This window comes from Emys orbicularis, chromosome 7 (genome assembly GCF_028017835.1).
Source record: "Emys orbicularis isolate rEmyOrb1 chromosome 7, rEmyOrb1.hap1, whole genome shotgun sequence".
NCBI classification, from domain to species: domain Eukaryota; kingdom Metazoa; phylum Chordata; order Testudines; family Emydidae; genus Emys; species Emys orbicularis.
In genome coordinates, this window is record NC_088689.1 from 70,726,081 (window position 1) to 70,740,699 (window position 14,619).

General features: G+C 50.1%; 1 protein-coding gene across 1 annotated transcript in view; it reads left to right on the forward strand.

The window, feature by feature from the left end:
* The window catches only part of FRMPD2 (FERM and PDZ domain containing 2), a 90,328-nt gene that overhangs the window by 47,035 nt on the left and 28,674 nt on the right, over nucleotides 1–14,619 (forward strand). Inside the window, exons 18-23 of the mRNA XM_065408212.1 lie at nucleotides 71–90; nucleotides 1,931–2,035; nucleotides 3,860–3,953; nucleotides 4,440–4,525; nucleotides 4,696–4,850; nucleotides 6,702–6,909. Of these exons, the coding sequence (XP_065264284.1) occupies nucleotides 71–90; nucleotides 1,931–2,035; nucleotides 3,860–3,953; nucleotides 4,440–4,525; nucleotides 4,696–4,850; nucleotides 6,702–6,909 (668 nt within the window). The remainder of the gene's footprint in view (nucleotides 1–70; nucleotides 91–1,930; nucleotides 2,036–3,859; nucleotides 3,954–4,439; nucleotides 4,526–4,695; nucleotides 4,851–6,701; nucleotides 6,910–14,619) is intronic.

Consider the following 14,619-nt stretch of genomic DNA (forward strand, 5'->3'; position numbering starts at 1 on the left):
GATGAACTCAAGAAGGTTCTTTCTTGGAATTTAGCACCAAAATTGGGTCCCAAGATTCCTGTTCTTTCAGTTGACAGCCTGGATATGGAGGTAACCACAGTTTTGATATTGCTCAGCTGTGACACTATGTCAAATAAAGATTCATAGAAATTTTAGTGGAAGGATCCATCCCCCTGCACAAAGGCAGGATTAAGTAAACCTAGATCATCTCTGACAGGTGTTTTTCTAACTTGTTCTTAATAACCTCTGATGTTAGTGATTCCACAACTTCCTTAGGTGACCTGTGCCAGTGCTTAGCAAGCCTTATAGTTAGGAAGTTTTCCTAACACGTAACCTAAATTTTTCTTGTGCAAACGAAGCTGATTCCTTCTTGTCCTACTATGACGCTTCCCAGGGGTACCCAGAGTTGTGAGGCACCTCGCTACCACTTGTCCTTAGCATGAGGAAGCCCTGTCTTTGCCTGCCATGGGTCAGATCCCTGACTTCACCGGCCACAGGCAACACAAGCACTCCTCTCTAGACCTCACAGGCCCTGCTGTTACTCTGCAGGTTAGCGATAAGCACACTCCAGTGCTCTAGCCTGCCGAGCAGCTCCCTGAAGTGTCCAACCCCAGGTCCACTGCACACTCACAATATTTGCAGATTTGCTGCTTCCAAAGGAACAATACACCCCAGGTTACCAGTTCCACCTCAGATCACCGCTCCACTTAACACGCAGAACTTATATATGTTTATAGTGAAATCAAGTATAAGTTTCTTTAACAAAGCACGGAGATTCAAGTAATAGCAAGTAGACGTATTAGAAACAAATGGTTACATATAAACCAAAATCATAACACACGTTCTAGAGCCTAGATTTAATTAACAAGATATTCTCATGTCTGATAGAGTATTGTTCACCCAAAATCCTTGCAGCGTTTTAGAGCCAGGTTTGGCTGTGACCCCCCTTTCAGGAGATAGACATGCTGTCGGCTTGCCTCCTAGGTGAAGGACTCAGTGTGATTCCTTACACTCCAAGATATACAAGAACAATCCTTTGTCTTTATTCATAAATAGGACACCCGCTGCTGTTTGTGTCATCTTGTCAATTTCACAATCTCTCATTTCATCACTTGCTCAGTATGCAAATAGGCATACATTATGAGGCATACAATACACAAGTGGACAGGCAGAGAGACAGGTGTCTGTTACCTCCTGTCTGAAAGGAACATTTCCAAGGTACGTCACCTCCTGGTGACCTGCCTTAACTTCAAGACCTTGAGAACATATTTTCATTATAGATACATAACTCCTTAAATATTACCCACACATACATTTTGCAATGATTACGATGACCAGTGGGCTACTGGCTCTCAGCAGACACCTCACATGCCACCCCTCAGTGCACTCTTGTGCATATATCTGACACAGGGGATCCCTGTAAAACCTATGCACACCTTGTGCTTTCTTCCCGTTGGCCCTGGGTCAAAAAATGAGGGGGAAATATTAAGGGAAAATTTTGCTTAAAAATCTTCTGATTTTGTTTGTCAAAATTTTGAAACTGGGAAATATTGGCCAAGTCTAGAGCTGGTCAAAAATTGGGGGAAAAGGTTGCATTGTTGGGTTTTTTTCCCCTATTTTTTCTGTGAAAATATCAAGATTTTGATAGACGTTTTTGCAGAAAATTTCAACCAGTTCTAGAAAACCAGACAGAAAATCTTATGGGTCTAGCCTTGACTGACCTCCCCATCTGTCCGCAGCTTATGTTTTGAGCCACATTCTTCTGTGAGTGACGCTGGTGTAAATTTGGAGGAATGCTGTGGATATAAGTGGTGTTACTCTGGATTTACACTGGCGTAAATGAGAGCATGATTGAGCCCTTTATTTCTGCTGGAATATTTTTCTTGATCTCCCGTGTAACAGTCTCATTAGTGTTTATATTTTGAGACAGGAAGCCAACTCCTCTCACTTTCCACCATCTGCCGAAAGCAATTCAGATGAAATCTATTCTGTGGAGTTGGTTAAAGAAGACGGGACTTTTGGAATCAGTGTGACTGCAAGTATAATTGTTGATCTTACAATGCATCCTTAACCCTGTGACATTACTCGGTACACATGGCAAAGTGTGGCTCTAAAGGAAGATGAACTGATAGTGATACCCAGCACACGAATTTCAGCCTGAGATCCCAGTGCTTGATGAAGTGATTATAAACCATGGGTTCTAGTCATCCCAATTCTCACCATAAGAACCCAGGCTGAGGAGCTGCAGTGGCAGAAAGTCAGCCTGGATAAAGGTCACAGCAGCATAAGCACCCTGAAACCCTAATGCAGCTGGAGACTTGAAAGTGTCAGGGTATGCCAGGGAGGGGCCTGGCCAATGCATCTGGGAAATGCACCAATTCAGAGTACACCTCTACCCCGATATAACTCGACCCGATATAACATGGGGCTGTGCACTCCGGCGGATCAAAGCAAGTTTGATATAACACGGTTTCACCTATAACGTGGTAAGATTTTTTGGCTCCCGAGGACAGTGTTATATCGAGATAGAGGTGTATTCCCTAGACAGCGTCTACTAGTGGGGCTACCATGGGGTCTCAGCGGGAACGTAATGTTTCCTTCCCTAGTTCAGAGGTGCCAGAGTGGGCAGAAATGGCAATGCTGCATGTTATTTCACTGGGCGATAACACCCCCTACTGCATCAGGGGAATTAATCGATCGTCCCTATAGATCCAGGATCACTTCACCCGCCACTGAAAGCAGTTGCCACTGGGGTGGAAAGCAACAGCCATTTAATAGTGTGTCATAGATTTCATAGAGTTTAAGGCCAGAAGGGACCACTGTGATGCAGAGGCAGATTAGGGGTTTGTGGGGCCCTGGGCCAGAGCAAGTGGAGGCCCTTCCCCACCCCTTCTGCCTGCAGTCTCCTCCCCTCCTCCCAGCACTCCTGATGGGCAAAATGGGATTGGGGTTAGACCCACCCCCTGCCTGGCACTCCTGTCGGGGAGTGGGGTCGGGATGCGGAGGCTTACCCCACTCCCTGGCAGGAACGCCCCCACCCTGCTCCCCGGCAGGAGCACCGGGTGGGCAGAGCGGGTCAGGTCGTGGGGGTGCCCCAGTTGGCTGGGGTCCCTGGGTATGGGCCCTGTTGACTCAGTGGCTAATCCGCCACTGCTGCGATCATCCAGTCTGACCTATGTATAACACAAGCCAGAGAATCCCATCCTATGGCTTCGATACTTAGTGAGCCCAATAACTTGTGGCTAAAGTATATCTTCCAGAAAGGCGTCCAGTCTTGTCCACTTGAAATTGCCTGGGGATGCGGTTTGGCAGAATGGAATTAAGTGAATTTGGAATTTGCCCAAGGCCTGGGGACTAACATTTCTATTCTTGGGGAAAGTGCTGTAGGATTGTGAATGGCTCCAAGTGGTCAGGAGTCACAACCTTGTTTTTATATCTCCTCTGAAACATTAATAGCCATTGAGTGCATTGCACAGATTTATGGAGTTGGGGCTGTTAGCAGGCTTTGAGATGTAAGTAACCACATTCCCAATGGCATGGGGAGGTGTTTATGAATGAATATGATTAAATAATTGTGTGTAGCCTTATTGATCTGCACAGTGCTTTACAGAGAGAATAAGACATGGCTGTTGCTTTGAGGAGCATGTTACAAATGAGGTACAAAGTGGGGGAGTAGTATCTTTTTCCAGTCCACCCCACCCCCATTTAAAAAATATGTAATTTCTGAAGCCATTGTTGATTTCTGAAAAACTCTGTTCAGAATTTGCTTGGCAACACATCAAAATATGGCTTTGATTTTACCAAGGGAGGAGAAAATCATGCTAAGGCACTAATGTAAATGGTGGGTGAATATTTGCAGGGTGGGATCAACACTAGCGTGCGTGATGGTGGAATATACGTGAAGTCAGTTATCCCCAGAGGACCAGCTGATAAGGATGGACAAATAAAAAAAGGTAGGACATTTGACAGTACAATTCTGCGCTGCAGAATTAAACGTTTGGCTCTGCGTTCTCTCTAGGGGTCTTTGAAATGTGTTAACAGTTACAAGTTGGAGGGGAAGACAACTATTAACTTCCAGCTGTCTGGGATTCAGAATATGCAGTCCCTGTAGCTCACACTGGCAATAACTGGTGTCCTTTTGCAGATTAGGGAACTCTACGTAACCACACATCTGACCAGTGGTTCTCAAATATATGTTCAGTGACTCCACTCGTGAACATCTTTCAGTGTTGCATTTGGTAACTAGATCACATCAGTGCATAATCTGAAGGGTCTCTCATTACAAGGGCTATCTAGGAAATACTGCAAACACAGCAGTAACGGTATACAGTTGTAAAGCCTAACTCACCAAGATCAGTCACAATTGGCAAAGTGCTAGTAGCTCATTCCTGTTAGATTAAAACGCCAAAGCGACTTGCCCTGATTGTTGTCTGCCTCAGGTGATCGGCTGCTGGAGGTGGACGGGATCAGCCTCTGTGGCATCACGCACAAGCAGGCTGTGGAATGCCTGAAGAAATCTGGCCAGGTTTGTAGAAGGGGAGATCTCAATGATGGAGCAAGGGGCTACTTCATGTGAGTCTGGGTGGCAGAACTGGGCCCCGGAACATTTATTTTCTGCTCTGTTGGTTGGAGAGAAATGAAAAGCCGATGCTGACTATGCAGAGTGTCAGGGGAACTTGTCCATCATCTTGCTAGGTTGTCAGGCTGCTTCTAGAAAGGGGACGTCACAAATCTGCAGAGCCGTGTCCAGCTGCTAAAGACAGAATGGAGGAGAAATCTGTGATCGTTTCCTTGGCAACGCCCTTGTCAGCCGGTCCCAACGGCTACTCCTTTGCAACAGATGGTGAGCGATGATAAAGGCACTCGGGGTGTCTTCCTCCCACTTACTCATTCCGTTCTGTAAGAAGTGAATGGAAGATCATATGATATTTGCACTGGTCACAAAAAGATATGCCAGAATATTTCCTGCGGATTATACAGTGTAACTACATATTGAATAAATAGAAGCATAACAGGTGATGATAGTGCCATGATTTTAAATGAATTTGTTATTTCTGAAGCATTTTGGGTTGCAACTCAGATACACCAGCTAATTTACACCAGTGTAACCCTACTGAGGTCAGTAGTAGAGTGACTCCTGGTATACGCAAGAGCAAAATCAGGCCTGGCAGGTATTGTGAGTGGCACTTTTTGCTTTATCCCCTGGCTGAAGCGCTACATATGCACAGTTAATTGATCAAGGGATGAATAATGGTTCCCTTTGCAGGGGTGCACCAGTCAGGATGGGGCAATCAGCCCCTTTCTCCTCCTCCACCGCATCCTCATGCCAGGGGCAGCCAGACACTGCCATGAGCACGAGGAAAGAGTGGCCATGTCACTCTTGCTAAAGGAGGAGTGCCTGGGGCAGGGGTGTGGCCTATGATGCACTTACCCTGCCAGGAAACCAGAGCTAAAGAGACTGCCCTTCTTTGATGATCTAGCACGGGGGTTGGCAAGCTTTTTGGCCTGAGGGCCACATCGGGGAATAGAAATTGTATGGTGGACCATGAATGCTCACAAAATTGGGGCTGGGGTGTGGGAGGGGGTGAGGGCTCTGGTTGGGGGTGTGGGCTCTGGGGTAGGGCTGGGGATGAGCAGTTTGGGGTGTAGGAGGGTGCTCCATGCTGGGATTGAGGGGTTTGGAGAGTGGGAGGGGGATCAGGGCTGGGGCAGGGGGTTGGGGCGTGGGGAGAGGCTTAGGGGTGCAGGCTCCGAGCGGCGCTTACCTCAAGCGGCTCCCGGAAGCAGTGGCATGTCCCTTCTCCAGCTCCTAGGCGTTGAGCGGCCCCTGACCTTCGGAGCAGGGCCATGCCACGGCTTCCAGGAGCCAGGTGGTGCAGCCCAGACCCGGCGCCCCAGCTGGAGCACCAGAGCGGGGCCGAGCCACATGGTGCGGCCCCGATCCGGCGCACCAGCGGAAGCTCGTGGGCCGACTTAAAACAGCTCGCGGGCCGGATCCAGCCCACGGGCCGTAGTTTGTCCACCCCGGTCTAGCAGGTCCCCCTCTCAGTTCCCCCAGAAGCACTCAGTCTGCAGGGTGCCCCCACCCTCCAGCTCCTTCACCTCCTTCCCAGCACCCCTCTTGAGACAAAAGCCAGGATTTAGCCCTATATGTCTGGGAGAAGGGCATGTTCCTCTGTCTAGCCTGGAAGAAAACAACAGGTCTGATTCTGCTCTGCACGACCCTAGATTTACTCTAGTCGCCCCCCCTTACTCCTGACTGATGCTGGTGCGAGTGACATCTGAATTAGGCTCAGTAAATATACTATAAATCACTTCTGGTGTCTGCCAAGTATTTACAGGGAGCCCAGACCAGGTGCAGATTCTGTCCTCATCTGCCCCAAGGCAATGTTCCTCTCAATGAGTGGGCATACACAGTTAGGGTTTACTATACCTGGAGATGCACATGGTGGAACCGAATGCAGCTCAGACCCTCTGAACTGAGTCAACACTACAGAGCTCACAGGAGTTGAAAGGAATACAAATGTTATTTTGGTCATTATTGACAGCAGGCTGCCTCTGCTGCAAACCAGGAGCAGATCTGCTGAGGCAGAGGGCATCGTTTTTATATAGGCACTTTTCAGAGCTGAACGGCACTTTATGGGATGCGTGCGCTGTGGAGCACGCTCAGGTTCCTGTCCCCCCCTTTGAACAGATAATACGTTTGAAGTCAAGCTGACGAAGAACTCCGGAGGCCTCGGCTTCAGTTTTCTGCAGATGGAAAGAGAGGCTTGCGAACACCTCGGAGGAGAGATTGTGAGGATCAAAAGACTGTTTCCAGGGCAGCCAGCTGAAGAGAATGGAGAGATTGAAGTCGGAGACGTCATTTTAGCTGTTAATGAGAAACCTATTCAAGGACTCTCGTATCAGGTACCAAGCAGGGCTCTGAATGGGCCTCCCGCTGTGTAACATATTAATTAAGTGTAAATGAAGTTTCACCCCACTATTTTATTCTTGCCCAAAGGGCTCAATACAAGAAGCACTCTACTGAGTTTGGATAAAATCGTAATGCAGAATTTCCTTCACTATTTAATTTCCTTGCTCTCCACTATTGACATACAAAATCTATTGGCAAACACACACCAGTTACTTAATTAGCTGCAGTCTGTGTTGCTTTTAGATACATGAATTGACACGCTTTCCCCTCGGGTTCACGTGTGTTTTATAATGTCATGCTAAATACCATGTGCCAGATTCTGGTATAATGGTATAAAGTTGGAGTAACTCCTTTGTCTTGAATGAGCATTACTCCAGATTTACACCAATAGGTTTGGATTTGGCTCTAAGTTCTATCTTTACTGTTTATTTTTCAAAATATAATATTTTCTTTCCTTGTGAAATCATCTGATAGATCTACATGAATAAAACCATGGTTAATGAGGATGCCTATTGCTGAACAGGGGTGATGGGTAATGTTATGTAACTCTCTTATTGAAAGCATAGCAGTGTGGTTAAATGGTTAGAGCAAGAGACAGGGCATTAGAAGACTTGCATTCTATACCCAATTCTGCCATTGATACTTTATGTGAACATTAACAAGTCACTTAAATTTTCCATGCAGTGGTTTTCCCATCTGTAAAATGAAGATAATAATACACTATTGACCTACTTTGAGCTTCTCTGATGGAGGGAGCTATATAACTGTATATTATTGTTTTACTCGGGTGCTATGTTAAAAAATGACCTTGTATAAATGACACCATAGAGTTCTGTATTCACCATGTGGCACTGGTTTCAAGTTCAGATCTGCTCAGGTGACATTTAAAAGTATGGTTTGAAAACAGCCAGCTGGGATTGGAAAGTCAAGCTGGGTCCTCTCCATGTTTTGCATCATCGCCATAAGCAAGGGTTTGCAGGCCAAATTAGTCCTCCAGTGACACTTGAGGAAGGCCAAGTGGGTTAACACTGACGTCACTGAGGGCATAAACTGAAGGTAGTGAACGTAATATGGCCTACCCAATCTTCCCTGTCACTACTGATGGCCAAGATAGAGAGAGCCCAGCTTGACTCTCAGATCCTAGCTGAGTTTGCACAGCTGGCTGTAGGAAAAAACATAGTTTGATTGGCAAACGGGGATGCTCTGACCCGGAAATCAGTGACACCCAGGGAATATGGAACCCCAGCTGCCATATTACATGGTAGAATCACACTTTAAAGCCTCTTCCATGGCTGTTCAAGTTAGGGCCGGATTAACTTTTTGTGGGCCCGGCACCAAACATATTTGTGGGCCCCCCATTGGGGAAATAGGGCATGTGATGGGAGGCGGTCCGCAGAGTGAGGGGCCGGTTGGGGGCAATGAGGCGCAGCGCAGCGGGAGCAGCCCCACTCAGCCCAGCACAAGGGCACTGTTTACAAACCCACAACTGCTAGATGCACACTGGCCCGCCCAGCCCTGTGCTGCCAGCGTGCCCCTTCCACACTGCCCCCTGCCCAGTGCCCTGCCCTTATGCCAGCGCCCCCTCACCCAGAGACTTCCCCCACAGATCCCTATGCCCAGCACCTCCTGCCTAGAGACCCTTCTTGCTGACCTCCCACCACAACTGCACAGCACCCTGCACACCATACCCCCTGCCCAGCTCCCTCACCCACAGATCCCCTACTGTCCAGCACCCCCTTCACAGTCCCACCATCACAGCTGTACAGCGCCCCATATTCCTGAGAGAATTCTGCATCAAATTCTGTGCATAATATTTTAAAATTCTGATTTTTTTTTTACAATAAATAAATGTGGAAGCTCCACCATGGCAGTGGGGAGCACAGGCCACTGGCTGCATGGAGGTGGGAGATCACCCTGCAGCCTTTCCAACGCCCAGTGAGGCTGAACCTGACCCTGACACAGAACAAAGGCCATGCCTGCCACAGAAACACCCTGGGGCCCTGCCCCTTTTGCGCCAGGGACACCAGATGTGGGCAGGGAGGCTCAGCCCGGCAGCAGGATCCAGGTGCAGAGCGACTTAGTGTGCGGGTATCCAGATGGGGGTAAGAAGGTTCTGTGGGGGGCAGTCTGGGTGCAGGCAACTCAGTAGGGGATCAGGATGCACAGGGAGGTGCCAGGTCCAGGGGCAATGGGAGTCTGCAGGGGGGACCAACTGAAAGTGGTTGGAGCTCAGCAGGGTGGGGGAGTCTGGGTGCAGGGGAGTTGGGGTTCATTTGGGTGGGGGTCTAGGTGTAGGTGGTTGGGTGTCTGGGGGGGGCTTATCGGGGTGGTACAGATGCAGGGGAGGTGGGGCTTGTCAGGGTGAGGGTTTGATGGGCCTGCTTAACGGGGGAGCCCCAGCTGCTGCCCAGGGGATCCACATGCTGTGCCCCCATTTCCCCTATCCCAGGGATCGGCAACCTTTGGCCCGTGGCCCGCCAGGGTAAGCCCGGTTTGTTTACTTGCCGTGTCTGCAGGTTCGGCCGATCGCAGCTCCTACTGGCTGCGGTTCACCGCTCCAGGCCAATGGGGGCTGCGAGAATCATAGAATAGAATCATAGAATATCAGGGTTGGAAGGGACCTCAGGAGGTCATCTAGTCCAACCCCCTGCTCAAAGCAGGACCAATTCCCAACTAAATCATCCCAGCCAGGGCTTTGTCAAGCCTGACCTTAAGAACCTCTAAGGATGGAGATTCCACCACCTCCCTAGGTAACCCATTCCAGTGCTTCACCACCCTCCTAGTGAAAAAGTTTTTCCTAATATCCAACCTAAACCTCCCCAACTGCAACTTGAGACCATTACTCCTTGTTCTGTCATCAGGTACCACTGAGAACAGTCTAGATCCATCCTTTTTGGAACCCCCTTTCAGGTAGTTGAAAGCAGCTATCAAATCCCCCCTCATTCTTCTCTTCTGCAGACTAAATAATCCCAGTTCCTTCAGCTTCTCCTCATAAGTCATGTGCTCCAGCCCCCTAATCATTTTTGTTGCCCTCCGCTGGACTCGCTCCAATTTTTCCACACCCTTCTTGTAGTGTGGGGCCCAAAACTGGACACAGTACTCCAGATGAGGCCTCACCAATGTCGAATAGAGGGGAATGATCACGTCCCTCGATCTGCTGGCAATGCCCCTACTTATACAGCCCAAAATGCCGTTAGCCTTCTTGGCAACACGGGCACACTGTTGATTCATATCCAGCTTCTCGTCCACTGTAACCCCTAGGTCCTTTTCTGCAGAACTGCTTCCTAGCCATTCAGTCCCTAGTCTGTAACAGTGCATGGGATTCTTCCGTCCTAAGTGCAGGACTCTGCACTTGTCCTTGTTGAACCTCATCAGGTTTCTTTTGGCCCAATCCTCTAATTTGTCTAGGTCCCTCTGTATCCTATCCCTACCCTCCAGCGTATCTACCACTCCTCCCAGTTTAGTGTCATCTGCAAACTTGCTGAGAGTGCAATCCACGCCATCCTCCAGATCATTAATGAAGATATTGAACAAAACCGGCCCCAGGACCGACCCTTGGGGCACTCCGCCCAACCGGCTGCCAACTAGATATGGAGCCGTTGATCACTACCCGTTGAACCCGACGATCTAGCCAGCTTTCTATCCACCTTATAGTCCATTCATCCAGCCCATACTTCTTTAACTTGGTGGCAAGAATACTGTGGGAGACCGTATCAAAAGCTTTGCTAAAGTCAAGGAATAACAACACATCCACTGCTTTCCCCTCATCCACAGAGTCAGTTATCTCCTCATAGAAGGCAATTAGGTTAGTCAGGCATGACTTGCCCTTGGTGAATCCATGCTGACTGTTCCTGATCACTTTCCTTTCCTCGGCCTGAGCCGCTTCCTGCAGAACCCCATTGGCCTGGAGTGGCAAACTGCAGCCAGTGGGAGCCGCGATCGGCCGAACCTGCGGACGCGGCAGGTAAACAAACCGGCCCATCCTGCCAGGGGGCTTACCCTGGCGGGCCGCTTGCCGAACGTTGCCAATCCCTGCCCTATCGCCTTCTCTTCCCCATCCCATGTCCCTTCCCCACCACTCCATCTCCTCCCCATCCCACCCCCTTCCTTCCCCATTGCCTCTGTCCCCCTGCCCTGCCTGCTGCACCGCGGGCACTCACTGTTGTACAAAATGCAGGATGGCTCCCAGCACACAGAAGGGAGCTCAACCAGCACTAGGACCCAGAAGGTGGTGTCCAGCTGCAAAGTCCAGGGAGCTGAGCAGCACCTTCTTTTTTCAGCCGGGCTGCGCAGCCCTGCGTTCACGGAATAGGTATATTCCACCCCCTTCCCCAAGGCCCTGCCCCTGCCTCTTCTCTGCCTCCTCTCCCCAGCGACGAGCATGCTGTGGCTCTGCTCTTCCCCCTCCCTCCTGCCGGCAAACAGCTGATTGGCGGCAGGGAGGGGGAGGGTGGGACACAGCACGCTGTGAGAAGAGGTAGGGGGTGGGGGAGCTTGGCTGCCCTACTGCAGCAGGAGCCTCAGTGCCAGCAGCACCATGCTGGAGTGTGGGCCTGGCGCCATGGTAAATCCGCTACTGCTTCCAGTCCTCGTCCCTCTGAGAGCGAGGCATGCTGGGAGGGAGGAGCAAAGTGCTGACAGCCTGAGGGATCCGGAGGTATTCTGCCTTGTGTATGGAAGGGGGCCTTTCAGACAGTGTGCTCTATAGTTCCCCATACTGCTGCCCCCAAAGTGCACATCCTGCCTGCTGCTGCTGACAACATGAGTATGGGGGGCTGCATTCCTGGTGGGCTCTCCAAGGCCCTTGCAGTGCTCAGACAGGCCCCTCTTGCCAGTGCAGATATTCCCCTACGTACCCAGAGAACAAGTTTGAAGGGGGAAAGTGGCGTTTTTCTCCTTTCTGCATTTCCAGTTTTTAGCCAGGGCAGGAAGTGGGAATGGCTCGAGGGAGGGGCTGTTCCCGCAGCATCCTCAGTCTGGTTAGAAGCAAGCCGTGCTAGAAATCCCCCGGGGCTTTGAAGAGCATCCTAGCGTCTCGGTTCCTGTTCAAATTCCAGGCCCCGGGAGGTTTGCCCATTCTTCGTCTATGATGATGTAACCTGTACTGTAGCATTGATTAGAGCAAGGCCTTCAACGTGCAGCTGGGGCAGGAAAAGTGCTCCTGGGTCTTCACGCTGTGTTTGTGGAGAAGGGTCTCTGGCAGTGCTCGCTATGCACTGTGCAAGGCTGGGGCTAAGATGTTCTGTGCTGGTTCAGGCATTCTGTCTGTGTGCTGAATTCGCATCCCCTCTGGTCAATGGCCTCCCCATAACTGGCTAGACATCCTTTCCGTACGCTGCTAGGGACGGATCATCCCAGGTATGGGAAGGGCACAGGCAGAGGCAAACCCAGCAGATTCAGCACAGTTCCTCTGTGTGTGGAGAGGCAGAGTACAGAGAGTCCAGGCAGTGGGATTTTCCCCTAACTCCATGTACCAATCAGCACCACTCCTCGGAGGCCTCTGCAGCAGGTCTGCAGAGGAAAAAAATTGTGTTGTGGCCAGGCTGAGCAGATCTGAACTCAGGCCTGGTCTACACTACGTGTTTAGGTCGACTTTAGCAGCGTTAAGTCGAATTAAGCCTGGACACGTTCACACGACGAAGCCCTTTCTTTCGACTTAAAGGGCCCTTTAAACCGGTTTCTTTACTCCACCTCTGACGAGGGGATTAGCGATAAAATCGGCCTTAGGGGGTCGGAATTGGGGTAGTGTGGACGTAATTCGACGTTATTGGCCTCCGGGAGCTATTCCACAGTGCTTCATTGTGACCGCTCTGGACAGCACTCTCAACTCAGATGCACTGGCCAGGTAGACAGGAAAAGCCCCGCGAACGTTTGAATTTCATTTCCTGTTTGCTCAGCGTGGAGAGCACAGGTGACCACGCAGAGCTCATCAGCACAGGTAACCGTGATGGAGTCCCAGGATCGCAAAAGAGCTCCATCATGGACAGAACGGGAGGTACGGGATCTGCTCGCCATATGGGGAGATGAATCAGTGCTAGCTGAACTCCGAAGCAGTAAACGAAATGGCAAAATATTAGAAAAGGTCTCCAAGGCCATGAAGGACAGAGGCCATAACAGGGACGCACAGCAGTGCCGCGTGAAAATTAAGGAGCTAAGGCAAGCCTACCACAAAGCCAGAGAAGCAAACGGAATGTCCGGGGCAGAGCCGCAAACATGCCGCTTCTACGCGGAGCTGCATGCCATTCTAGGGGGTGCAGCCACCACTACTCCAACCGTGTGCTATGACTCCCTCACTGGAGAAACACACAGGGAAGCGGGTTCGGGGTACGAGGAAGATGAGGATGGAGATAATGTAGATAGCTCACAGCAGCAAGGAAGCGGAGAAACCGGTTTCCCCAACAGCCAGGATATGTTTATCACCCTGGACCTGGAACCAGTAACCCCCGAACTCACCCAAGGCGTGCTCCCATCCCCTGAGGGCACACAGGGGACCTCTGGTGAGTGTACCTTTGTAAATATTACACATGGTTTAAAAGCAAGCGTGTTTAATGATTAATGATTAATTTGCCCTGGCAATCGCGGCCAGTACAGCTACTGGAAAAGTCTGTTAACGTGTATGGGGATGGAGTGGAAATCCTCCAGGGACATCTCCAGAAAACTCTCCTGGATGTACTCCCAAAGCCTTTGCAAAAGGTTTCTGGGGAGGGCTGCCTTATCCCGTCCGCCATGGTAGGACACTTTACCATGCCAGGCCAGTAGCACGTAGTCTGGAATCATTGCATAACAAAGCATGGCAGCGTATGGTCCCGGCAACATCCATTCCTTATCGCTCTTTGTTATCCTCAGGAGAGTGATATCATTCACGGTCACCTGGTTGAAATGGGGTGATTTTATTAAGGGGATATTCAGAGGTGCCCGTTCCTGCTCTGCTGAACAGAAATATTCCCCGCTGTTAGCCACGCGGTGGGGGGGAGGGGTGAAGTGATCATCCCAGAGAATTGGGTGTGTGGGGGAGGGGAGTTAGTTGGGTTTGTGCTGCATGTTAACCCTGAAACCGCAGCCCCTCCTTTTACATTGCAAACCCATTTTAAATGGCCAACCCAACGGGTGCTTGGTATGGGAAATGAGAGCGCTACTGTTTGAAACCATTCCCACATGTTAAGAAGGTTAAAAAAGTCAAAAGACTGTGTCTTACCATGGCTGCCTGCAAGCCGAAATCTGTGGCCTGGCACTGCGTGAGTGATCTCTCACACCAAACCGGCAGACCCTCAATATAAGAGGAAAAATGCGACCTTGTAACGAAAGCACATGTGCTGTGTAATGTGAACAGCAAAATTTAACGTGAAAGAGTGTACCCATTGTTCTCTAAAATGTGTCTTTTTTAACCACCTCTCCCTTCTCCTCCACCAGCTGCAAATGTTTCTCCTTCACAGAGGCTAGTGAAGTTTAGAAAGAGAAAACGGAGGACGCGGGATGACATGTTCACAGAGCTCCAGATGTCCTCCCATGCTGACAGAGCACAGCAGAATGCGTGGAGGCAGTCAATGACTGATTACAGAAAAGCACAATATGAACGAGAGGAGAGGTGGCGTGCTGAATCGCGGGATGAACAGAGCAAGTTGCGGGCTGAAGATGATAGGTGGCATCAGCTTGCAGACAGAAGGCAAGAGTCGATGCTCCGGCTGCTGGAGCAGCAAACTGAT